The 25,904-nt window shown below is 37.5% G+C and overlaps 1 protein-coding gene across 11 annotated transcripts in view; it reads left to right on the top strand.

Moving 5' to 3' along the window:
* PLEKHA5 (pleckstrin homology domain containing A5) overlaps positions 1-20,682 on the top strand; it is a 173,473-nt gene extending 152,791 nt beyond the window's left edge. For 6 of the 11 annotated variants that reach the window (XM_064459437.1, XM_064459465.1, XM_064459498.1 and 3 more), the window contains 12 exons: positions 18-167; positions 1,617-1,718; positions 2,796-2,907; positions 3,163-3,209; positions 4,830-4,947; positions 8,838-8,953; positions 10,254-10,463; positions 13,188-13,346; positions 14,600-14,727; positions 15,554-15,699; positions 16,907-16,991; positions 20,033-20,682. In XM_064459437.1, the coding sequence (XP_064315507.1) occupies positions 18-167; positions 1,617-1,718; positions 2,796-2,907; positions 3,163-3,209; positions 4,830-4,947; positions 8,838-8,953; positions 10,254-10,463; positions 13,188-13,346; positions 14,600-14,727; positions 15,554-15,699; positions 16,907-16,991; positions 20,033-20,051 (1,392 nt within the window). In that variant the 3' untranslated portion in view covers positions 20,052-20,682. Of the gene's footprint in view, positions 1-17; positions 168-1,616; positions 1,719-2,795; positions 2,908-3,162; positions 3,210-4,087; positions 4,277-4,829; positions 4,948-8,837; positions 8,954-10,253; positions 10,464-13,187; positions 13,347-14,599; positions 14,728-15,553; positions 15,700-16,906; positions 17,012-20,032 lie in introns of all 11 variants that reach the window. The other 5 variants (XM_064459446.1, XM_064459525.1, XM_064459517.1 and 2 more) reach the window with 3 other exon arrangements.
* The last annotated feature ends 5,222 nt before the right edge of the window (positions 20,683-25,904 follow it).

Consider the following 25,904-nt stretch of genomic DNA (forward strand, 5'->3'; position numbering starts at 1 on the left):
TCTTTTTATTATAATAGTACACGCTTGAGCAAGCTTTGCTATCAGCAAGTCAGGAGATAGAAATGAATGCAGATAATCCCGCGGCCATACAAAATGTAGTCTTACAGAGAGACGACTTGCAGAACGGACTACTTAGCACTTGTCGAGAAGTATCGCGAGCTACTGCAGTAAGTAATATGTTCTTGCCAGTAAAACTCAGCAAAGTGTTAAACTGTTGTCTTCATGTTCATATTCTTAATTGGGTTGTCTCTGGTTAAAACTACGTTGTCTTTTACTTGTTTCTATTTTTGTCAAAGGCAGCTGGAAAGTGACCTGTTCACCTTTTTCTTTTTTTTTTTTTTTGATTGGCCAGGAATGAGTGCATAGTGACTTTAATTGGTGTGGTAATTTTCATCTTTATAATATGAAAATTTGATTACAGGAGAAGTAAATAATGCAAAGAAGCTGGTTTATGTGATGGCAAAAAAGTAGCAAGCACCAAAATAGTAGCAAGCACAGACTTTACCAGATATTCGATCAGATAGGTGGCTGACTTCGTTAAGCAAAAGCAGCTGCAGCATGAAAAGAAGAAAAGATACTGTCATGGTCTCTCTTAATAGTGGGTCATTACATTTAAAAAATCTTTCAAGTTATGTACTTTCAAAAAACTTAAAAGAAAAAACAGGAAAAAACTCTACCAACCAACCAAACAAAAAAAAAACACCAAGAAACCAAAACAAGATGGAAAGGAAGGGAATTGTTATTTAGTGTCATTTTCCACTTCATGATGGTTTCTACACTGAAATGACAAGGTAAAGAATTGTTTTTGCGTACTTACATATGTGTCCAAAAAGGTATTTCGGGATCAAATTCCAGTGGTTTGCTGTGGTGAAAATGATACAAAGTAGGTCCTGAAATACTGATTTTAGTCTAATCGTTAGACTACGTTGTAAAAAGAATTGGTTGGGCAAGCAAAAGGGAATCAGGGGAAAGGAAATCCTCAAGATATACTTGCCCTCATTAAATTTTTAATTTGTGCTAAATTGAGTAAATTGCTCAATGTAGGCGGAAAAAGTGAGATGGTAGAGCTGATGTTAAGGAAGATTTTCTTCTTGCACCTTCTCCCTTCTGGTGTTTGTAGTTTCACGTATGTAAAACAACGGTGTATTAGCAGGCCTGGGGCATTAGCTGGTAACCTTACAGGCAGGGCTGGATGACTTATATTTGTCTTGCATAGTACATTGCGTATACATACGCATGCTGTGCACTCACACATATGTATTCTCTGTGATGAAAGAGACAAATTTGCATCCATTTTTGTGGGTTTTCCGCCTCAGCGGAAGGACAGCTTAAGACCCACATGCCTGCTGACTATAAAGACATATTCTGAAGACTTTGCCTTTGCCTACCTTTTTTGTTTGTGAAAAGTCAAAATGATGTTTTGTTTGAATTCCATTCAGTATCATTAGAAAACCAAAGATCTGTTTAACCATTGCATTCTCTAAAATATTTATTTATTGCTGATATCTATGCATTACTTCCTGAAGTTTCATGCCACTGAATAGAGGAAAAATAAATATTTTGTTTGTTTTGCTTGAATGTGCATCTGTAATTCTTTACTTTTGTTATATACTCAGGAACTGGAAAGAGCTTGGAGAGAATATGATAAATTGGAGTATGATGTAACTGTAACAAGGAATCATATGCAGGATCAGCTCGATCGGCTTGGAGAAATTCAGGTGTGGCATAGGTCTTCAAAGTGCATTTAAGTCACTTCCATTTTCTGTGGTTGTGTTTAAAAAACACACAAATGAAAAAAGGGGGATGTGGTGCATTAACTTAAAAGGGGTAAAAAAAATTATAAGTTTGTAAGTTCTGAGGAGGTCTTAAGCTTTTCCTATTTTTTTGAAGCAACAGCACTGGTTTTCCCATGTCTGGAAGCCTCCTCTTCCTGTTTCAGTGATGGGGTCCAAAACAGGGTGTTTTCCTCAGACCTTAATTGCTATGACAGTCATAGTAAATCTCCACACGAATCCTTCTATTTAACTGACTATTTCAAAATGTTATTAAACCATTCTAACAAAATTAATTATAATAAAAATATGCTAAGCATTGCTTCAGGTCTTACATATGAAGAGATGAACAAGATCTGACATATTTTACTGTCTCTCTGTGCTGTGGAGGATTGGACAGTTAGTATAAGTTCTGAATTCCTAAGGAGATCTTTGCACATACAGATGTGCATACATTATCTGGAATAGGCAGATGGGTGTGGTCCGTGCTGGGAGGCATTAAAGGCTGTTTGCTCCAGGGATTGATTTCCTATGCAGCTATGAAAGGGAGATTACAAGGAAGCCCAAGAGCTGAGAAATTCGTGTTACGCAGTCCAAAGCATGCATGGCCAGGAATGCAAATAGGCCCACAGTTTATAGGCTAGTAGGCAAACACCATGTTCATCTCCATCTATTTTAGGGTTGGAACTGACGACTCCTTTCCTTTCGTTGTATATAGGTCTCCTGTGCAAAGTTTGCTTGGATTGTCTTTGGAGACAGTAGATACAATTCTATCCTTAAGTGGAGTTTGAACTAGCAAATTGCTGTCAAATTAACCGACGGATGCATTATGAAGTTACTTAATCTTATACTTTCTGTTTCTGACAGTATTTGAATGAGAGCGTCTGTCATTACTGCATTTTATTCTCCTTCATCGGGAAAGGTTATGCAGCGTAGTCTAAAGAAAGGAAAAGGTTTTCTGTTTTTTTTCTGCTTGCAATGTATTCTAATTTATTGCCTATATATACTGATATATACTGGCAGACCGAGTCAGCAGGGATACAGCGTGCTCAGATTCAGAAGGAACTGTGGAGAATTCAAGATGTCATGGAGGGTTTAAGTAAACATAAACAACAAAGAAGCTCTTCAGAGGCAGGTAAACTGATTGTTTTTTTCTCGTAGGAAGTGAGATTGGATCGTATACATTTTTAAAGGATAAGCTCCGTAGCTGCTTTTGTAAGTTTGAAAAAATGGTACAATCGCTGAGAAAAGACAAAAGCAATCACTTATTTTAAGTGGATACTTTGTGTATTTGTTTGATAGCAACAGGTTATAGTTCATACTTTAAAAGCTATTTATTGAAAACCATTTTTCTCTTTCTTTCTATGCCTTTCCCCATCTCCCCAAACAGGCATCATGGGATCAAGGACATTTTCAGCTATTAAATATAAAAATGAGGTATGGTTTTAGTGTATTTACCATTTTAGCATCACTGAATTTCTGATATACGTATGATAAAAATCAGCATTATTTTAATTGTCTTAAGGATGTCTGAAGTATGTATTTGGTATGTTTCTGTGAAAATACTGCATTATGAATTAGTTTTAAAGACTGATATCTCCGCTAGTAATTCTAACACTCTCATTTGTTCTGTGTCTTTATTCTCACTGGTATATTTCTCTTTTCCATTTCTCACCTTTTCCTCTCCCTAGGCTCTTACCCTAGAAATATAAACCCAGATATATGGAAGAAGTACATTGCTTAATATGTCTATTCACATATCAAGCCCGGTTCTCAGGTGGCCAGAGTACTCACAAGAACAGCTGAAACTGTGGAAGCTCCCAAATGTTCAATTTCTCTGAAAATCTGGCTAGAAGTTACAGTTTTAAAGGGACATTGTCATGGTTGTCTAAAGTTTATGCAATATACATCTGGCTTACAGAACTTTCTAAAGTCTAATTTATATACAAATCTTTTTAAAGATACTGAATATAATTTTTAGAACTATGATTCAGAGAGTTCATACATGTCCAACAGAAAGTGCGGGTGTCAGAATTGAAAAACTTGATAAACTGAATAATGAAACTACTGAAGTATCTCAGTCTAGGTGGTAGTAATAAAATAAAAAGCAAATAAAAGAACAAAAAACAACCCCAAAGAAACCCCCGAAAATAAACCTGTCTTGGCTTTTTTTTTTTTTTTTTTGGTTTGACATTGTCCCTTTAATTCCAAGTCTGTAGCTGGTGTAGCTATGGTAACATATCTTTCTTTTTAAGTTATAAATAACTGTAACAGGTGTGCACATGTAAATAAGGTGACTATTCTACAATCTTTAGGAAGAGGAAGTAGTCCCACCTCGTCCTCCACTCCCTCGGTCCTATGACTTTACAGAGCATCCTCCCATAATCCCCCCTCTGCCCAGTGATAGCAGCTCCTTGCTCTGTTATAGCAGGGGCCCAGTACATCTGTCAGAAGAAAAGAAGATTCACCAAGTTCAAGGATATCAGAGAAATGGATCTTACTGTGTAAGTGGCTTAAACTGCCACGTTGTTCTTGAAGCATTCCCCTTCCTTTGCACAGTCACAATTTTTGTTTTGTCATCTGGCTACCTTTGTGTTATGTTTTTTACTTTTGGCTACTTAGTTTTATTTACAGCTCCATCATTTGCTTTTCACATTTTCCTGTCATATATTCCGTGCGTATATAAAATGTCTTAAGACTTACATGCCTGCATCCGAGTAAATGGCAGAAAATTAAATTCTGCTCACAAGTTCTTAAAAAACTCTAGGCTTCAGTTTTAGCTGAAGCCATATATAAATTTATTTCCTGAAGATCATTTAAAAGAAAAAAAAAAAAACTCCACATTTTTATGGCAATTTTTTCTGGAATTTCTGAAAGTCTGCAAATGTTGTTACTCAAATTAACTACAATTAAATACTGCTGCAACAGCACTTGAACAATGAAACGTTGTCTTAATGTGGGAGCAGAGTCATCACAAAATAACTGTTTTGAGTCTTAAGACATAAATAAACAGGCATTTTTGTACAAGCATTTACCTTCTAACTTGTCATTCCTCAGGGTCCTGATTATAGGCTTTATAAGAGTGAACCGGAGTTAACTACAGTAGCAGAAGTGGATGAGTCTAATGGCGAAGAAAAAACAGAACAAATTTCAGAATCAGAATCTACAGCTAAAGGTTTGTCCCCAGGCGTGGTGTTTACAGCCTTTCAGCCGTTTTCACAAGGAATACAAAGCTTTAACTGTGTTATAGAAGCTATATCATCCTTCCAATTTTTGTAGCCTGTCCATTTCTTAATAGGATGAAACAGCTTCCATGCTAAAATAATTATTTAATTATATGATGAGAAATATTTCAGTCAATTACACCACAGAAAAATCAAACATTACACTCACCAACAACCCTGAAATCCTTATTGACACCATGTCTAATCACATCACTCACATTCCCCACACACCATTCCCTTGAACAATTACCCATTTTATGTTCTTGCCCTTGAACAATTATTCAGTTTTTGAATCAAGCTCCCGATGTTCTGTCACTGGAACGTCCAAAAAGGCAGCACCACAGAATTTTCAGGCTCTCATAAGGCAGGGAAACAATGTCTTTTTCTTTTTTTAATCTTGTAATTGTTGAATTGCCTTCTGTCCTCTGATATAATAGGAATAATGATCATGACCTTGGAGTGTACGGACAATAAAGGTCTTTGCAATTGCTAAATGCTTTAGATTCCTCTCTTCATCTAGCTTCCATAAAAGCTACTAATTGCTTGGTAGAGTCTTTTACCAGGAAGTGCTTCTCAATTCTGTTTGTTAAAACACACAGAATAGTTTGTTAAAGGTGACTTCAGGAAAAGCAGTTTGAGCACCTCCCAAAAACGGTATCGAGAGCTTTCAGAAAAAGTAACTAAACTTATCCAGTTTTTTACCGTAACAGTTGTTGTTTCCTTCTGTTACGGTAGTTTGACTAAGCATGCACATAGCAGCCTGGTGTAACAGCACCAGAATTTGACCAAGAACTATGATCATGTAAGGATATTATTTTCATCAGAACAGTAATGGTGGTTTTTAAAATGAAGGTTAGCATACAGTTTGGGTGTAAACAATGTGAATGGCCCTATGATATAGGATATAATTAAGCTTGCACTTACCAGACAATTAGTCAATTCAGATTCACTCTGGTATTTGTGAGGTATTTGGGGTATAATGTTCCCTTAACATGGATACTAAATCTCTTTTGATGGTGAAAAGTGCAAGGTTTAGCCTGAGATTTGCTAATCAACTGTCGCCTAAATTGAGGAAGTTGCCTTTCTGAGAAGATACCCAGGGTTTGTTGACCTGTGGTGTTCCAGATTGTTTAGAGTAATTTATGACAAGAGGGAAAGTCATTCTCAAGAAAATATAAGAAAGTCTGCGCTGATTATATAAAGCAAACCAATACTTTTTGAGCACCCCAATCTGCTTTCTATCTTATTCTGTAAAAACTCAAATAATTTTATTCTATCCATTTGTAGAAAAACAGTCCTCAGTAAGGGAAACCAATAATTCAAATTCTTCTAATATAAATTCTGTTTGGAGTTGGAGGAAAAATTAGCTGCAGTGGTAGCAAGCAGCAAGAGGCTTTTTATCTTCTTAAACAACAGTTTGAAGTGGGTTTATCATAGCTGTGTTTTATCATCCAGTCCACACTTTTGAGCATGTGAATTATCGAACTGGAATTTCTCGCTTTATGTGTTCACTTATAATAACAATCCCCATGCAGTAAGAAAAATATAACCATTCCTGGTTGGTTTTTTTAATAGTGCATATGCCAATACAACTATATCCTGTTTCAACAAACTTTTTTATGCCATTCTATCTTAACAGTTCATAAGCTGAAAAGGAAACAAACTCAAAGGCAGCTGATCTCTGCGATTCTTCTTTCTTGCTGTTTTAAGAAGTCATACTTAAATGACACAGTTTCATATTGAGGGTGGTTCTAAAAATGAGTAAATTTCAGAGGAAATTTTAAAAATGTTTTTCTAGTTCATTGTGCACGTTACTGTACTAGACACTTCTCACATTTCTTCTGTCAGCCATTTCCCTCTCTTTTCAAATGTCAACAATCAAAGAGAAACATTTTAATGGGACTGTGTAAAGTAACCCTTACAGCTGTCTGCAAGCAGAGGGATATTTATGACCTAAGTCATACGCAAAGGTGACACTAAAGGAAAATGGACTTCTGTGTTTTATCCTTTTTACGTCTAAAGGAGACCTGAACTGTCGCTTACAGCTGTTGGGGTATTTTTTTTGGAATGATGGATTTGGCATTCAAATACCTCCAGACTGTTTTGTCAGCCTATCAAACAATTTGGAGAAAGAGTTGAGCCTTCACTGAGTCAATCTATCCTCTGAAATCTGTGCACTTCAGGAAAAACAGGGAGAAATAATTTGGCTATCAAAGAAAATGTATCTATTTTTAGGCAAGATCAGTGAGGTAACTATTTTTAATAGTTTGATTTCCTGCATGTATCAAGAAGCAAAAATGAAGCATGTGTAATTCAATGATACCTGTATATTTTGGTAAGTTTTAACTTCTGTTTTCTACCAACTTAATCACATTTTGGCAAGGCTTCTCTAAGTAGAAAAGCCAGTGATGGATACTGTTATGAGAGGCTGAACGTAGTGGACGTTAGGACACAGAATATCCTGAGCTCCCAACCAGACAGAGCCTGGCTGCTGTGGTGCCCTGTCCCTAAGTACAGTAAGGTGCAAGGCTGAGGACACAGTCCCACTGTGCACAGGCACAGCCACAGCAGATAACGCAAACAGGTTTGAGACCAGTGCTGTTGCAGGCACCGCATAAACAAGATCAGCACTCACATGAAGGTGAAACACCACAAATAGCATGATCCTGTTCTCGCTCGCCAGCTAACCAGGCTCAGAGCTTGCTAGCTGATCTCATGTACATACAGATGCGTGTGCATACACAGCAGTGAGTCCCTCCATTGGAAGAGCTGTCCAGACCCATAGTATCTCCGTCAGTTAGCTCTCAGTACCTCTGGCCTCTCCAGTATCTGAATCCTAGACCTAGGGTCTCTTGGACAGCTGGCTCCCACACCTTGTGTTCTGCTTGCCATCTAGTCTTGTGTTAAGGTAATTAACATCTCACAGACGAAAGGTTCCCCTGGTACCAGGTCCAGACTTACCCTCTGGTAGCCAAGCCACAGGCCTGCAGTCTTTCCTGTCTTCGTCCGCCAGACCTACATGTGACCTCTCCGTAGCTGTCTCCTACTGGCAAGCTAGCCTGGCTTGAAGGTCACTAGCATCTCTCATGCCCTTATATGCAGAAGGGAAAACATACTCCCATGGAAAATACTTAAGAGTAAAGTTTAATAGGGAGATAGGACAGACTGCCATGCTACGGCATGGGACTTGGTCAGACAAGCATACTGACAAACCGCTTCCTTATACAAAGCTGGACCCTTTTATTCCCCCTCCTCTCCATTATTCCACCCCGTTCTTTCCCGTCAGCTTTGCCCCATCCCTTTCGCAGCCTTTGTTTCCTCCCAAATAAACAACCCACCCATAATTACGTTTTGTTCATCGGTCCCATTTTTGCTAAATTTTGTTTCTTTGACACCGTTATCTAGGTAAGCTTGGCCTTAAGTGGTAGCACTGATACGGTTACCTAGGCACTCCGCTGGCCTTGCAGACTGTTCCACAAAAAGTTCCAGTACTGACGTCCGACTGTCAGTGAAGTTTGGCCGCCTTTCGCGTAATTTCCCCTTAACCATCTGTGAAATCTAGCCATTCCACACAGTGCTATCTAAACTGTGTCTGTTTCCCACAGACAAAACTATGTTTATATTTTTAGGTCCAGCAATTTCTTGTGCCATGTGCAGTAGTTTCCTATTGGGAAAGTCATCCGCCTGCGTACCTTAACAGATGTGATAGTTAGGCGTTAAGATCTTTGCTGTCTTTTGAAAAATACTTTCCAAGGCTGACAACGTGTATTTTCTAGAAAACAATAAACTGTTTTGACAATGTTTTGCATAGAACTTAGTATATTGCTTTACTGTTTCGCAGGCTCACATTTTCCTGTGGGAGTTGTACCACCCAGAACCAAATCGCCAACGCCAGAGTCTTCAACAATAGCATCCTATGTCACTTTGAGGAAGAATAAGAAGATAGATCTGAGAATGGTACTTTAAAATAACCTTTGAGCATTGATCAATAGTGATGTGTTAATTTCTAAGTTTAATTTCTGTAGTTACCTCAAAAATTATATTTTTCATTTTCTTTGCAAGTATCCTGTTATAAAAAATATAATATACTAAGTTAATGGAGACAGCTGTAGAAAGAAAGACAAAATTATAAAGGTCATGTATGTTAAATTGCATAGAGACATTCAAACTGGGCAAGAACTAAACGGTGTTGATAAATCTACTAAGCTACTGAAGTTCAGGCTTGAGTTGAAAGGACATGAAGCATCTTAGGTTAAAAGTTTGAAGACTTCTGTGTGGTTTCTGGGGCAGTTTAACAGCCCATGTGTTACAAATACTGGCTTTTATTTATTTCATTACTAAAATGATTTGGGAAATACCTAAAGCAGCCACAAAATAAGGAAACAGTAAGCAATATGTGGGTAATAAGCCTGGAATTTCAGGTTAGAGAGTCATGTAGTCTCTGGATTGAAGACAGACATTTACATGTAGTTCATGCAGAAGGGCAGAAAACTTTTGCCATAGTTAGAGCATGAACAGAAGAGGATAAGCTGTAGGAAGAATGGGAGATGAGAGAGAAGGTCATAGGATGTTGACTGGAGAAAGAATACCACTTTTCAGAAGTGAAATCAGTTACTGCAAATGTACTGAATGCAGCTGATTAGCCCAACGTAATTTTTTTTTTTTTGAAGTACAGTTCTTTCTGAAAATCAGTGAATTTCAAGAACAAAGTAAAGTGTTATTTTGGGAATGATACAATGCTTAGAATTACAGATTTTAAAATGGTGACAAATTCACTTTGTTTCAGCCTGCACTTGGCATTAAATGATAGCTAGCTGTAGTTTTTCTTGAAATAAAGGCAGAAATCACTATTAGATCAACTGGTACAAATGTTCTGGGTCATTGAAATTTCTATTATGTTTCTGTCTCAGTCAAGTAACTTGAGTTTTCCTGTCATTTAACGTCTGGTAAATTGTTTCAACTTGATAGGATGGCTTTAAGCGAGCGTCTACCCATTCTCTTAATGTTTATCATTGGTGGTGGTAATGTCACTGTTCAAAAAAGGAAATTATTCTTTCCATTTATTTTGAATTTCAGTGTTCATTTCTTAATTTGTTCTTGTACTCTGTTCACAGAAAGAAGAGATCTTTACTTGCCCACTATTTTTCTACTTTTTAGTAAATCATTAGTTGATCTTTTCTGACAGGCTAAACAGTTTAGCATCTTGTTATTTTAAAAAATAGTTTTATATATATATATATATATTCTTCCATTTAAGGAAAGACCAAGAAGTGCAGTGGAGCAGCTGTGTCTTGCAGAAAGCGCACGGCCTCGAATGACTGTGGAGGAACAGATGGAAAGAATAAAGAGACACCAACAAGCTTGCCTGAGAGAGAAGAGAAAAGGACTCAATATTATTGGTGTTTCAGACCAGTCTCCTTCACAGAGTCTGTCGTTTGTCAGAGATAATCCATTCAAATTGGCACAGGTGGGACCCATGTTATTAAAAAACTTTAATGTGTCCAATTTAAAAAGAAGTTACAAAATTATTATTCTTCCAAAATCACGTGATACTATAGGTGTTTGAGACCGCTCATACAGAATAACAGTCGCAATTCTCTGCCATACACAAGAGAAAGGGAGAAAATAATCTTCATGTTTATACCTAATGATAGTAGAAGTCACTTCCTTGTCTTTTTGGGAAATAAATAGTTCAAATCTACATATGTTCGATTATGCATTGTAATGTTTGTTAACAGGGTTTTTTGTCAAATTTAGCAAACAACATGAAATTGCAAGCTTTGTGACTAAAAGCAGTGCCAGGGAGACTCATGATTCGGTTGATGTATAAATTATGAAGATTTTTCTGCCATGTAATATATTCAAACATCTGTGACATTATTAGGTAGAAATGTGTATTTATGATGATAGCTCTTAACTGGTGCTCTTTTGCTGTGGTTTTTGAGCCCGTAAGTACATAAAAATAGAACCCTGACTTTTGTTTCTACTCATTCTTAAACAGTTAAGGCAAAGAAGAGAGTTTAATAAATAGTTAAGGTTAGAGAGAGGAGGAAGGTATAACAGCTTGTCATTAACCAGGAAATGCTATCCTAAATATGCATCTTCTTAAAAAAGAAAAAAAAAAAAAGACAGACAAACCCAAAACCCAACTAATTAACAAAAAAACCCCACACCATTTCAGGACAGAAATGTCAAATAGATTCAGGGTAGTAGATGTTAGACAGCCAACAACGTTCTAACTGCTGAGAAGTAGTTTTCTTATTTGATAGCTTAATGGAGTTACTTTTTTTTTTTTTCATCCTGGGCATACTGTTTTCCTCTGACCACACTGGTTTTGATTTTTTTTTTTTTAAACCAACATGGAAATGCCTTCTTTTCTGCTTTGTACCCATTTTAACATCTGATTTTTCCAAAGCCACATTAAATGGATTACACTGTTAAGAAGTCACATGTTTCCAAACAAGTTTTAGGTTTGAGTTTTTTTTTTTTCCCTCTGAGCACGCTAAACTGCCTTCAGAGCTATACAAAAGTAACTTTTCCTTCAACAACATTTGATCCCTGGAAGAGACTGAATTCAAGTTTTGCCTTTGCATTAGAGCATCTGTATTTAGGATGACATCATGGTTGCTGTATATGAAGGTTGCTCCTACAAATATTTTTGTGATTAGCACTGCCGTCCTCAAGAGGAGGATGTGCAAAGCAAAGCTTTGCAGATGTTTCTTTTTGTAGTTTTTACAGACGTGTTTGAGCTCTCCCGCTTGTCCTATGGTATCATTTCATACCTCAAGGTGAGGGAAGTTCAGTCCTGTATGTGCCGTACCTGGTTAGCCAGCGCATTGGGAGCAAAGTGGGGCAAGTGGCCAAATCCTCTGTGCCAGCACTACTTGCTATACAGGACTCAAAAGAATTTTGTTCATGTCAGCATGTCCTTCAGTCTTCTGTGTGAAATCAGTGCTACGTGGATAAGAAATGTATAGAATAAGTGAGAATGTGACTGAGTTGAATATTAGGTAGTAGTCCGTGCTACAAAACCACTTTTTCTATCACAACTTTAATTCTTCCAGAATGCTATTTGGCAAAAAGCCCCAAGATGAGGTATTACATTGCAGTAATACCTCTTATTTTTAAAAGCATAGTTGCTATGCCTATTTATTTTTATACAGAAAAATGGTGCAATGGCATTAACTGCTGGAAGTCTTTTCAGCCGGGATTTGGTTATTTAAGAATCAGAGGGAAAAGAGGATTTTATAAACAGCCTACTGTGTAATTTTTAAGTGACTACCAAAATACAAAAGGAAGTTGCTTCACAATTGTTATTGTTTGGGACAAGTGTATGACATAGACTTGCATACTTTAGGAAAGCGAAGAGATTGATTTATGAACCGACTTACATGGAATTTCCTCTTAACAGAATGCATGTGCTAAATCACAGGAATTCAACCACAAGACTTACTACTTTCATGGCTCCTATTTTCTCAGCCCTAGTACTTGATTTCATAAGACTTATATGAACCTCACTTCAGTTTGATTTGCTACTCTGCCAACATAATGTTTGCAGTTCATGATCTTAAGTCACCTCTACCATCCTTTCTCAAAATCTTTATATCAAATTATTCTCTGTGCAGTGGGTATTTTTTTAAAGGAATAAGTAATATCCTCTGCCATTATCAAATGTGATGTTGTCCTCTGTTAAATCAGTTACAGCGTAGGCTTGGAAGACACCCAAGATAATTGGAGAAAGTGCATGCACGTGGACTGTGAATTTTGTATTGAGAGCAGATTTTTATCCATCTTTTTTTAACCATGAAAAGCTATTAAAAAAAAAATAACAGTGCTTATGAATGCAACTAAGAATGCTCCTAAGCCTGTGTGTGACTGAGCTAAATATGAATGGAATTTAAGGTGACAAACAGAAATGCTGGAGATTTGGAGCTGGGAGAGATGGTGCAGAAAATACAATAATCCTACAGAGAAAAAAATTATTAGAGAGGCTGAACTGTTTTGAAAGGTACAAAAATGAGGAAATTCTAAGTCATTAACGATTTCCGTTTTCCTTATTACAACGTAGTATGCTTCAGGTTTTTTAAATTTGGAGGGGGCAGGTTTATCACAGTCAGACGATGGTGCAAGACTCAGAACTGAGACTCTGATAACTTTTTAAATACATCTATGCATCAATTTTGTTCCACAGAATCGAAAAAAAGATGATACTGTATCTGGTAACATGAAGGAATTAGAGAGCACCAGTAAAGAATATAATTTGAAACAAAATAATGAAAATCCTGGAGAAGAAATAGCACAACTAAAACATGATGGAGAACAAGAGCGTAATTCAGGTTTTACTAAAGAGGTACTAAAACACCCTTTATTGAATTGTTCATCAGCCTGTCTTGCAGTAGAAAAATATTTTAAGCCATAGACAACAAAGTATGGGAAATTGAGCCAGTTCTTTTGCTTGGAAGATGAAGGTATCATTTTGGATATTATAAATATCCTATAGAGAAGTACAACATTAAATCTATCTGTAGCTAAGAAATTCAATTTTCTTGTATATAGTCTTCCTAAATTTCATTTTACTTAACTTTATCTGTTACTATCTTGACTGATTGATTGGAAAAATCACAAAATTATGGTCTTTATTTCTTTGGAAACAAACCCGATACTAATGTATCTTTAATTAATAATCATTGATCTGTTCATTGCTTAGGATATTCCAGTGTAGTTTCTTTACAATCATTTAATACACCTGACGTTTTCGTTTGGTCGGCTTTAGTGCATCAAATAGTTTATAGGAACCAGAATAAAGCTGACACAACAATTTATACATGGAAGTATGTAGTTTGTGCTATTTGGTCACCAGATTGATTTCTCACTTGAGATGGTCTCAAACTCACTTGGTAGCGAGTTGCGTTGGTGTTTCTGGCCCTACAGTGCCCTGAACACTCAGTAAAAGCAGACTGACTGTGAAGAACAAATTACTGGAGTTGTTTCTCATTAAACATATCCTGCTTATGGTTTAATGTTTTTTTCCTCACTCATTTTTCCTTTTGTTTTCCTATTTTATATTTAGCTTTTTTAAACATATGTCTGATGGACAATGGTATAAAATAACATCTATTATTAACAGATTAACATCTGTTGTTATTCTTCAAAACTCTTTGTATTGAGAGTCTGTTGCTTTAAGTATGCAAATCTTTTGAAGGAGAATTACGTAATACTCTTGTGTTGGTTATACCTAGTCAGAAGTTTAAGAGCAGTGGTCAGGCTCATCAGCAATACATTCCAGTAGCTGGAATCTCCGTTGGCATTGTGAAGAGAGGGGTAGCATGGAAAAATAGGCAGGCTGCAATCCAAAGAGTTCAGACAAGTTCTGGAAGTTATTAAGCCAAGCCCTGCCCACTGGCTGTGGCGTAAGTTTCAGGATCACTCTATTAACCTGAATGGTATTGATAAAAATTTCTTAAGTTATGTAATTCTGAGTTCCTAAGTATACATGATGGCAAAATTTGTCTGTTAATAAAACTGTTTCCTGAAACTGTATTTCTTATCTTCCACTTAGTATGTGTTACAGCTTTTTGTTTCATGATTTCAATTTTTTTATAGCTGACAAAAACTGATGATCTTTTATCAGATGCACATGTTGTATCTGAGTCAAAAGAAGTGAGTAATGAAGAGAAAGCAGAAAAGGAAAAGAAAAATAAATTAGAAGAAACACATGATGGTGATATAAGGTAAAAATAAAACAAGATGTTCAGAGGCTATTTAAAACTTGCACATTGTATTTATTAGCTGACTGGACCAAGCAACTAATGAAATACTGTCGTAAATACTTATAAGGTATATTTATATGTTTTTGACTGGTGTACATATAGAGAAATCTAGTGAGAAACCCAACCACTGCAGGGGTTCAGCAAGAGGTGATGAGTTGGTGGGAGGAGCAATGTTTATTTTCAGGTAATGCCCCAGTTATAAACAGAATATGTTCGTAACCCTTGCTCTAGGTTACAAAATGTATTTAGTGATGTCAGTTCAAGCTTCGTATCAGTTTACTATGAAAGCTTCAGCCAGGGCCTCCGTAGCAAGCTGTTTACCACTGGTATTTAGGAAAACGTCACATTCAGGAGCAGAACAGCTTATTCTGTATCTCCTGCTTTAACTTTTTCTTCACTATTTTGAAGTATTGTAGAATTAGAGAAATATTGTGTCTTGGATATTCCTCTTTAAGGATTTGTAACTTCATTGTAAGTTGCGCTGCAGATCCTAAGTGAGTTCTTACATTAGGCCGTAACTTACAGCACCCTTCAGCAAACAGATATCGCGCAGAAGGACGCTGCATGAGTATGTGAAGGGAAGGAGTACAGTTTCCAGTGCCTTTCTTTTTAAGTCTTTACAGGCAGAAGGGTTTCGAAGTATGTGCTTAATTTATATCACACAAACTTGCAAGTTGCGACTTTTTTCTATTAACAGAAGAAAATTAAATTGTAGCTCCTATACTTAGCGGTTAGCACCTGAAATTAGGTTAGAGAGAGTTCTAAACGCTGTGCTTTTTTTAACCAGCTTGCAGAGTGTGACCACAGTTACAAACCACAAACCCAAAACCAGCCCAGAAGAAAGTGAAGTAGTTAGTGTTCAAGAACAAGGAGGGATTATTTCTTCGTTTGAATTAGCAGCACAGTCTTCAAAAGGAAATCAGGCAACAGCAGGTATGGAAAAGAGTTTGACTGAAGCACAGCTTATACAGTACATATGTAAAATATTTCATTTTGATCGTGTCTTTTGATGCTCGGAAACCCTTGTGAGTTGAAAGTGCTGAGCTAGTCTAGATGTCAAGTGTATGGTTTTATAACATAGAGAATAATAGTTTCCCAGCGGACAACTACAGAAATTCCAGTTCTCTGAGATTTTAATGTAGATCTTATGCGTGCATTTAATTCAGGGAATTAAATAACTGTTGCCAGAAATTGAGTCATACTACAGTTGTTGCTTGGAGCAAATCCTTCGCTATTCATCTTCTAAAACAGCATCTCAGTCCTGGGTTTGTACAGAATATTTACCCTTACCTCCTTGCTAATGGGTGGCCTCAGATATGCTCAAGATTGAAGAATCCTTGAGAGTTTCCAATAAATCTAGTAGATTTTGAAGTAGCAAGTAAAAGTTGGGTCATGTTTTCAGGAGTAAGAAAAGATGAAGAAACAGAAAACACCAGCTGACTGGTAAAATGACTGGTGGTGTACTGCTTTGCAAGAAGAGAAGACTGGAGTAAAGCAAAATTGTTTGCCAAGAGAAAAAAGGGCAGGTGGGGGTAGCGTGTAGGGGAGGAGGAAGAAAGAAGATAGAATTCAAGACATTATTAGGATGTTTGGTGATGGGAATGGTTAAGTAAGCCAAATGGTTCAATTTATGGATAAAAAAGGTGACCTGGACCTTTGTAGTGCAGTCAGCAATCCTTTCTGTGACTTGATAATCAAAACCAGAACTTGTAAATACATTTTATAGCGCTCAGCAGAATAAAAAATGCTTAGTTAATCTGAGCTGGGGTATAAAGGTGGGTCTGGGAGTATGCCGACTAATTAAACTTTACTTTGGGGGGGGTGGGGGGGGGGGGCGGGTTTCCCTCTCTCTTTGCAACATAAATAACACATCAGCATTCATGTGTCTGTTGTTTTCGTTCCTTAAGTGTTCTACTAGTCATTTGTAGGCCTGACTAATGATCTTTCTTGAGAACAGCTTGCTCTCTCGTAAACTTGTTGTGCTGATCGGATTTTAAGTCTTTACTTATGTAGCTTTCATTTGGTTCCGCTTATATTTATTATGGCTCGAAATGGTGATTTTCAAGCTTATATTTATTATGGCTTGAAGTCATGCTTTCTGTAACTTGTATTCTTATTTATCTTGCTGTATTACTTGCAGTGAAAAGTTTGCCTTCTTCACCAGAATCGTCATTGTCACCAGCTCCATCTACACAGACACAGCTCGCAGAAGGATCACATTTCATGTGTGTATAGTTACAGAGAAGTACGTCTTTTTTTCCCCACCCCTCCTGCCATTTTCCTAATATTTTTCCAAATGTATGTATTCTAGTTGTTTTTCCGTGAGACTTCTGTACTTGGCAAGACAAAGTTATCTGCAATGTTGAATATAAACTAACCAGAAAACAAAACAAATACATGTATTGATTTGCTTGCAAGTAGTGTCTTTGCTATCCAAATACAAAGAGAAAGGACTAATTGGCTTATCAAGCACATTCTTCACAGCTGGCAAGGTAACAGCCCTTTGAATCACGTGAGAGACCTAAGCTCGTACAAAACAGATACCCAGTTAAGGTATGAGCATCAGTGCTCAGCTGCAAATGAATCTCGATGCTTCAGTTTAGTGACAGGCAACTAGAGCTAGATCTCTTAGTGGTGTGGAGGAGGGAGTGGTCTAATGGCCCAAAGAGTTAATCATTTAAGACATAGATGACTGAGGCATGACAAACAGGAAGGGGAAAAATGGGGGTGGAAGAAATGTAACAATTACAAAACAGGGTTTTTTTCTTTCTGGAGGGTTAGCCCCCACACAGCTTCTCTTCCCTCGTCACTGTAGGTGATTTCTTCTAGGAATCAGGTTTGAAAGCATGAGTTAGGCTAGATTTACATGTTCCCACCTGTCGTGTTACCTACTTAAGGAACGGAAATATAAGTAAGCATGTTTGTTTGTACAAGTGTTTAAAGAAATTAATAGGACACCAACATGAATGCTTCAGCCCTTTACCAGTATTTGAATCAATCCACATTTCTTTGTTGTCAGGAGGTACTTGTTCAAATAAGCTCTCTACTAAAAGAATGAACGTTGTTTCAATAGTAGTGTTTAATGCTAATGTAACTTAAGAAAACTTTAAAATCAAGATGTTTTCAGTCATTTAGCATGAGGAGATGTGAAAGTGCTGCTTTTTTTTTTTTCTCATTTACTGTCCCAATCTGTGTTGCCAAGCTTTCATCTTAACAAAATCAGATTTATTCATCACAGACACCTTTCTTGTATGAACTATGGCCAGGAAACTATTTATGTTCTTCAAAAAAAACCATAGGAAATTATTTTCATCTTTTCTTCCTTCTGAGAGAGTGAAAAATGCACTCTTTGCATTAAGTACTGACACCGTGTTGCTGGCTTCCTGATGGATGTGGTCTGCCACGATTAGATTTAGCTTGGACTTTTGTTACTTTTATTGAAAAGCTTTATTACAGAACTATTTAGAAAAGATAAATGGTAATATTCAGTTTTTCAGGAAATACTGATTTGTGTTAATGCTTTTCAGTTTCACTGTATAAATATACATGCAGTTATCACGCATCTTCTTTTTAAATAGGACAAATGTTACCCTATCCAGTCAGTTTCAGGTCAGTAGTGAAACTGAAACTACTGCTGAATTCTGTCCGTAGCCACAGCACGTCTCCCTTCAAAGGGGAAGCAACCTATAACTTCAGCAGAAATTTTTTACCAATTGCATTAAGTTGCTTTCAGTTCTTGTCATCAGCTCCAGTGATCAGATCTTTAAGTATTTATGCCACATGTGAGATTAGCTTAAGTGAGGCGCTTATATAGTGATCTGCTTTGTAACTTAATGCCCAAGCTTTGACACCCCACAGCGTGGTGTATCCTCATAGGCAATACTGTCACTGTAACGTTTCCGCGTGAAGGACGGTCCTACAAATAGGCCTTAATCGCTTATGACAAAACAGTGCATCTGGGGTGGCACTTGTAAAACTAATGCTCTGCTTACACGTGCCTCGCTGTAATGAAGCAAGGATTGCAGAGCTTAAAATACACCCCTTCTGGCTGTTTAGTATTTGAATTGAGTTAGAAAAAGTATTCAGCTATGTGCGTAGGCATTCCACATTTCTTTGCTGCACCTGATGCCTCTGCTGGTTGTTTCTTAGGAGCTCCAAAACAAATTCATGCCATGAGCTGGGCGTAGTGTACGTAGGAGACGTATGAAGCATAGTCTGCTTGCCTGCAGTATTTACTGCCCCTGACCCTCTGGGGCAGCGGTTCCAGTATTCCAGTGTTTTGCGCTTTGTTGAAAGACAGGTCTTTTAACGTGCCAGCATTCAGTGTCTCTCGGATGCAAGAGATCCCACGCAGCAGAGGGAACTTCAGAGCTGTGGGATCAGCCCTGTTCATACACGACCAAATTTTTCAGGCAGCATCTGGAAAATGTATGGTAGATTTCAGAGAATAATGAGGTAATACCTATATTTGGCTTTTACAGTCAATTAGGAAAATGATACTCTTGGCACGATGCCAGGGGAATTTGGCATAGGAAGTTGGTGGCACAGGATAATATAGGACTAAGGAAAAACCCGTTAACACAAAGCTACTTTCTTTGTCACGGCTCTTGCTTTGCAGAGACAGATCTGGATCTGTACCGCTAACACTGTTACAGTTTAAGCATTACATTTACACTGAGTAATGGAGGGATAATGAAGTTTAATACAGCACCTGGATCCAAAGCTCAGAAACGCTTTTACTAACAAACTGTTAAAAGCTATTTATAGAAGTCCTTTCAGCAATTACCAAAACGCAGCAAGCTCTGGGTGGAGCAGTTGAACTTCAGAGCACCTTGCAGCTACACTGCTATTGCGGTGTAGCGACTGAATAATACTGCATCCCTCTTCAAACCGTGCATGTCATTTGTAAGAGCAGTTAGGGTCTTTGCTATTATTACCGGTTTTATATGAAGAATATTTGGAGATGGCCATGTAAAACAGGGTAAAACTCTCAGAATAACTGGCTTTCACATGAACTTGTGTAAATTTGAAAAAAGCTTGCTTTTGCTTCTTGCTGTCAAAGTATCTTGACAGCAGTATTATTCATCAGGAAAATTGACTTTTGGAAACAACTGATTTCTAAAATACTTCATCATTTTCTACACTATTGATAACTACTGCTGGGATGAGGTCAGAAATTCCTTGCTGTGTTTAATCCCAGGAGTTGCTTTATACAATATTCTGTTGTTGCTAAAATAGAGTAACTTAATCTATGTCTGTCTTTCAGCACTAATGGCTTCTGTTGAAACAATTCATGCCTGAGATGTATGGACCTGACCTATGAAAATATGAGAAGATATTGTACAGTATATTTTAAATCTATGAAATTCATAGTTCTGATGCTTTTGGCCACAGAGCATCATTTTATCACTTCCTGGAAAATGTTTATTCCAAGAGAGCTTTAAATGGCCCACATGTACACTCAACAACCTTTAGATTGTTCTCCTGATACCAGCTTGCTGCTATGATTTCTGTGCACATAAAATAAAGGCTCTTTTTCATGTGCAGCCTACAGTCAGAACTTTATTTAATAGTCTCCCGAATTTAACATTCTTTTAATTGTGGATCATATAAGTTTACTTTCTTGCTTCTTTTAGGTGCATAACTCAGTTAATTTTACACATCACCACTAAACCTTGTTTTCCACCTTTTCAACACTACAATTTATTGTTTTAACATTTTATTTGTAAAATTTTTATATATATAGATATATTTAAAATGTGCCATTTTTATTTTTGCTTAGTAAAATATGTCCTGTTTCTGCTGTAATTATTTCTCAGTCAGGTTGCAATGTCAGCAGTTAACGCCACACTTCTGTCAACATATACATTAATGTTAGTGGTTACTTTATTTCTTAAATAAAATGGAGTGTAGGTATTTTGAGGTACTGGGCTTTTCCTTCGTTGGGTTAGGGTGTGTACAGCAATAAGCAGGTTTTCAATCCAGTACTTAGTTTGTGTACAAATGTAATTATGTTCATTGTGTATATATTATACAATGAGCACATACGATGTAAGTATAAGAAGCCACTTATTATTGTTCAAATACGAATGTTCATAGCCCATTTCTTTTATATCATATTAAATAAATGTTGATGTTCTTAAGGACTTGTATGGTTAGTATTTCTTCCAGCAAACAGATGTCACACTGTGTTCCACCTTTTGCTGTGGGGAATGCAACGGTTCTTATCTCATTGGCAACATCACCTGTCAGCCAGAGTAGCAGAGACAGACTCTTAAAAGAGATTTCAGTCTTCCTCTACGGGAAAGAATAAGGCTGCAACACCGAACAAAAAGGCAACCTGAGACTGAGACGCAAGAAATACACGTTCAGCTCCCGACTCTCCCAGACTTGTATCATGATGTTGGAATAATCACTTAGTCATTCTGTGCCTCCATTCCCTGCCTGTTTACCTGAGACGTAATAGCCTGTCTTACCGGGGTGCGGTGAGTAGTAATTCAGGGTTTGCAAACGTTGAATGCCACGTTCAGTGGGGTTAAGGAGAGAAGTATGATGATTCCTTGAGGCTTTGGCATCTGCAAAGCATCTTCCAGAAACTGAAAGAAAACCTGAAATAATTTGTCAAGTGTCATCATACTACAGATGTTACTAGCTTCGCTTTTCCATCTCACGCAGCTGTCTGAATTTGCCTGAGACAAAAGGGGTTTAGAAAAGAATGATGAAGAATGAAAAGATTTAAGGGAAAGCTTTTGAATCTAGGATGTAAAGCTTAAGAAATCTTCTAAAGGTTCAGGCAACTGCTGTGCGCTTCAGTGCACGTGCGTGCCATAAGCGGTAAGGCAGGTTTCATAAGACGACGACTGCCAGCTCCTGTTGTGCTTTATCACGCAAATCGTAGCCTGTTCAAGTTAATATTGCTGTACTACAAACTGTGTAATTCATTGTGCTTTTCTGTAGAGGAGTGCCTGAGATTGACATGCAGTTTGAAATGAACTCTTTATCATTGCCCCCCCCCCCCCCCCCCCCCCAAGTAGGAGCTTGTGTTTGTTGTACTCTTCCGCCACTCCCAGCTCTGCTGGCAGTTCTTCCTGGGGCTCTCTGCCGCAAAGGCACAGAGTATGCTGTCCGTCTACCTGTCGCTTTGCCATTGTCTTTGAAAAGTTAAGAAAGAGGAAGCAGAATTTAGCAGCAGAGCTTGGAGTGTCATAGTGAAAGAGATGGCTGAAGGAAAGATGAATCGTGATGCAGACAGACAGCATTCAGCTGAAAGTTTGACCAAATAGCCTTTCTTCTTTTTTTGGAACAGTAGCCCCAAATTAGTGCATCCTCCCGTCCAAAACACACAGCGAACAAGAGGAACGTGATTTTTATTGCTCAACCAGCTGAGGTTTAAGTTCAGTGGCATCACTGGAACACCTGGGGCAAAGCAAACATGACACTCCCTGTTCTCTCCCTAACCCTTCTAGAGAGAGCTGTTCAGCTGTCAAGCTTTGCAATCTCTTTCTGTCCTCGCTGCCAAGAAAAGAATTGCAACCAATAAAGGAAAGAATGACTAAGTGGTTTTTGGACATTTATAGATCTTGTCTGTGTTTAAAAGCAGTTGTCAGTTTGGTGTATCTGCAAAGTACGTGCAGTTTATACTGAAGCTGGGGAGGGTGAGAGAATTAGCAAGCTTTTGCTGGTACAACTGTTGGCAAAGACAGCAGACGTAAATGTTGCAGGAATGTATTAATGCTCATAGACTATAATTTCACTTCCTGTGGGCGCTTGCAGCGAAAACGTGCAGTTTCCTTGGGTGCTCTATTTTTTTGTGTTTTATGGAAAAAACGTGTTCTCACAGGGCATCTCCGGTCTCTTACCTCATCAGAATAACTCATCCCGGTGATCATACTCCTGAGATATAGGAATATCAGAACACTGATATTGTCAGCCTTCAAACATCTATTTTAAGTTTGTATCTAGGATATTTTTATATTTCTGACTGATTGCTTTATTGGCTATTGCACTGACACTTGTATATATGGAACATGTGCTTTTTTTCAAAAGCAAGAGTCCTTAGGAATAATGCAACACGTTCTCTACAGATGTTCATGCTTTTCAGAACCAATTACATCTATTTTTGTCTTTTGTTCACCGTTTGCATTGTTCCAAGACTACTAGAGAATGTGATTCTTTTAAGTCCCTTAATAAAGTGACATTACTCAAAAATTTTAGTTCGTGTCTTGGCAGTTTTTGTATGTTGTGGACTGACTCAAAGAGAAAGACCTCACCAGGTAGTAGAAACCCAAACCTTTTTTGTGTTATTACTGACAGGGGAAAAAATTAGTCCAGTTAATATTTCCTCATAAATATATCTGTCATAAAATGAATCCAATACGGTTCTATTTCAGGAAATCAGAAAAATTTTGAACCCTTAGCTTCTATCTAAATCACTTTAATTGGACAGTCTGGGAAAGAATTATTACACACCCTATCGGAGCCACTAGATGTAGCATCGAGGAGTACATACATGAAAAACGTTAATGGATTACACTGTTAGTAACAGATCTACTAAATTCTCTAGTACTTGGTGTGGTGGCTTAAGTTATATCCTGGTTGAGTAAAGCAGCAGAGTGGAAGATTTTTAATCAGTAGTGGTGCTGAATAACTCTTACTCCAAAGTTTTCATTACATTGCAAAAAATTAGGTGTGTTTCTTTTTTTCTTTTCTAATAAAACAAACCATAAATAGTACTCATTCAGGTCTCAGAAGTGGATCATCATGGTTTTTCTGCATAATACATTTTTGTCCCTGTGATCCTGGATTTTACTATACTTATTTTCTTAAGTTATTCTAGGGTAGTTCAATCTTATTTCAGTTTGAATCCTCAGTTAAAATGTTATTTTCCATCCTTTGGAAAGTTGACATTTAAATGGCCAATGAACAAATTGCCTATACCTGGCATTAATAATGTATCTGAAACAACTTAATTTAACTTTTTTAAGGATGCACGTGAAGATAACAAAGCAACATCTGGCCTTCATTTCTTCTAAGGAACATTATATATACTTGCTGTTATGTCCTTGGAGCTGTTTAGCTTGTCCATATGGGAACGCTGAAGAAGCATGCTACAAAATAAAATGGGCATATACTGGTGGCTGAAAGCAACCGTCTGGCCCCAAAATTACGGCTAAAAGCAGCTGCTTTCTGAACTTGACACGCACAACTTGTTACCCAGCTGTTCCAGATGTGTCAGCGTTCAGATGTTACTTGTGGAATAAAGATTTTTGTATTTTTCTGTGATGTTTCTTCATTCTGTCGTATGCCAAAGAAAATGTTTTTAAGCTCTACTATCTAGCTGTTGTTGTGAAACTGCAAGCAGCTTTTGATTGTAGCTGTGGGTCAGTAACATCACCGCAGTGGTTGCTAATTGGCTCACGTGGCAGTCTTGCTATGGATGTGTTTAAGAACACTTATTTAGGCTAGGTTAGGTTCTGTTTGGAATAAAAGAAAAAGCAGTAAGCGAATGGTGCTGTTTCCAGTGGGCTGCTTTAGAGTACATCAGGACAAAACCAGATGTGATCTCATTAACTTCTTTATTGCTGAAACCAAACCTAAAATAAGGAATTAATTTTTTGTCAAATCCTATCCAGATTCCTGTTCCATGGAACAGGAAGACTTCAAAGAATTTCAGACTAAAAATGGAAACACCCTTTTCCTCTTTTGAAGGTGCAGTGAGTACTGTTTTTTTAAAAAAAAAAAAAAGCAGACCCCGCAGATTTAACTTTATACGTAGAAGCAGCAAGATTTACTTATGGCCTAGGGATTTGGTCAATGAAAACTTTTAGAAAAATACCTGATCCTCATCTGTTGTCATCCGGTAGTTTTCCTGAATCACAGTGAAGCGAGTGGCACTGTGCAGGACTCTCTTCTGCAACTTTAGAATCCACTCCAGCCCGATACGTAAAATATTCTGTATTCCTTGTATGGAGAAAAAAATGCCGTATCCGTACAACAGCTGCCTGTCCCTCCACAAGCAGCTGAATCCAGGCTACCAGCCTCTTGCTTGAAATCGCTCATAACTGCAGGTGCTTAGCATCTTGAAAGATCAAGCTCAAAGCATATCATGTGAGGCACCCAACGTTTCCAAGTAACTTGCATATGAATCTCCCTTATTTTCAGCAATAGATTCTATTTAAAATAAAAAAGCACTTTTTTCCCAAAGTACTAGTCACATTGCTAGAAATTAAATAATTAGTGGGTACAAATATATAAGAACTTGTTTGAGAAAATGGTTATTAATTGACAAGAATACGTTTCAAAGTGACTGAAATGAAAAAAGCTGCAAAATTCAGCAACCCTCAACTCACAAAAGTCATCTCTTCACAATATTAATTTCTGCTGAGTCTTGACACTGATTACACGTGTAGTTGGCCGCTCTGTGTTGTGCAACTTTCTTGGTAAAACCTCAAGTCAGCAGGAACGTGGAGGCTGTTTCAGATGTTTTAGCTTTAAAGATGAATGATTTTTTTTAAAATATTTTTATGCCCTTCCACCAGTCTTGGAAACAGCCATTAGTGGCTATTGCATTTATTCCTTTTATATACTGAAATGGTCACACCCAGACAGAGGGAAAAAAGACAAATGAACATCCTGATCCATGTGTTCTGATGTTTGTGATTGCTGCTATTTCATGTTTGATTCCTGGCTGCCTGGAGACTGTCTCGGAGCATTTACACATGCAAGGGCTTTTACTGCACAGAAGCCAACCTGTGTACAAGTGAGGACTGGCTGAGGGTGTCATTTCGTGAGCTAGGAGATAGCCTGGAAACCTGGGATTGTTTCATCCAAAGCACCTTTGAATTAACATTTCTGGCTGGTTTCTTATCCTATGCCAATATACCTGTAATATTTTGTAACTACTGTTTCTGGTATATTGTGCCTACAAATAATAAGCCTTTTTAATAAAGACAAAGTGCTTGGACAACGGGCGAGATCCTGATCGCTATTTACAAGGGAGCAGTTGCTAATTACAGAATCAGCCTCTCAGCCGTTTGGGAGATGGTGTTAGTGAAGAGGAATTAGTTAATACTCAAATGAATTGCAACACTGGGAAAACTAACTTTTTAATATAATCTGATTCTTTGGAATATGGGGGG

Source organism: Phalacrocorax carbo, chromosome 1 (assembly GCF_963921805.1).
Source record: "Phalacrocorax carbo chromosome 1, bPhaCar2.1, whole genome shotgun sequence".
Lineage (NCBI taxonomy): Eukaryota > Metazoa > Chordata > Aves > Suliformes > Phalacrocoracidae > Phalacrocorax > Phalacrocorax carbo.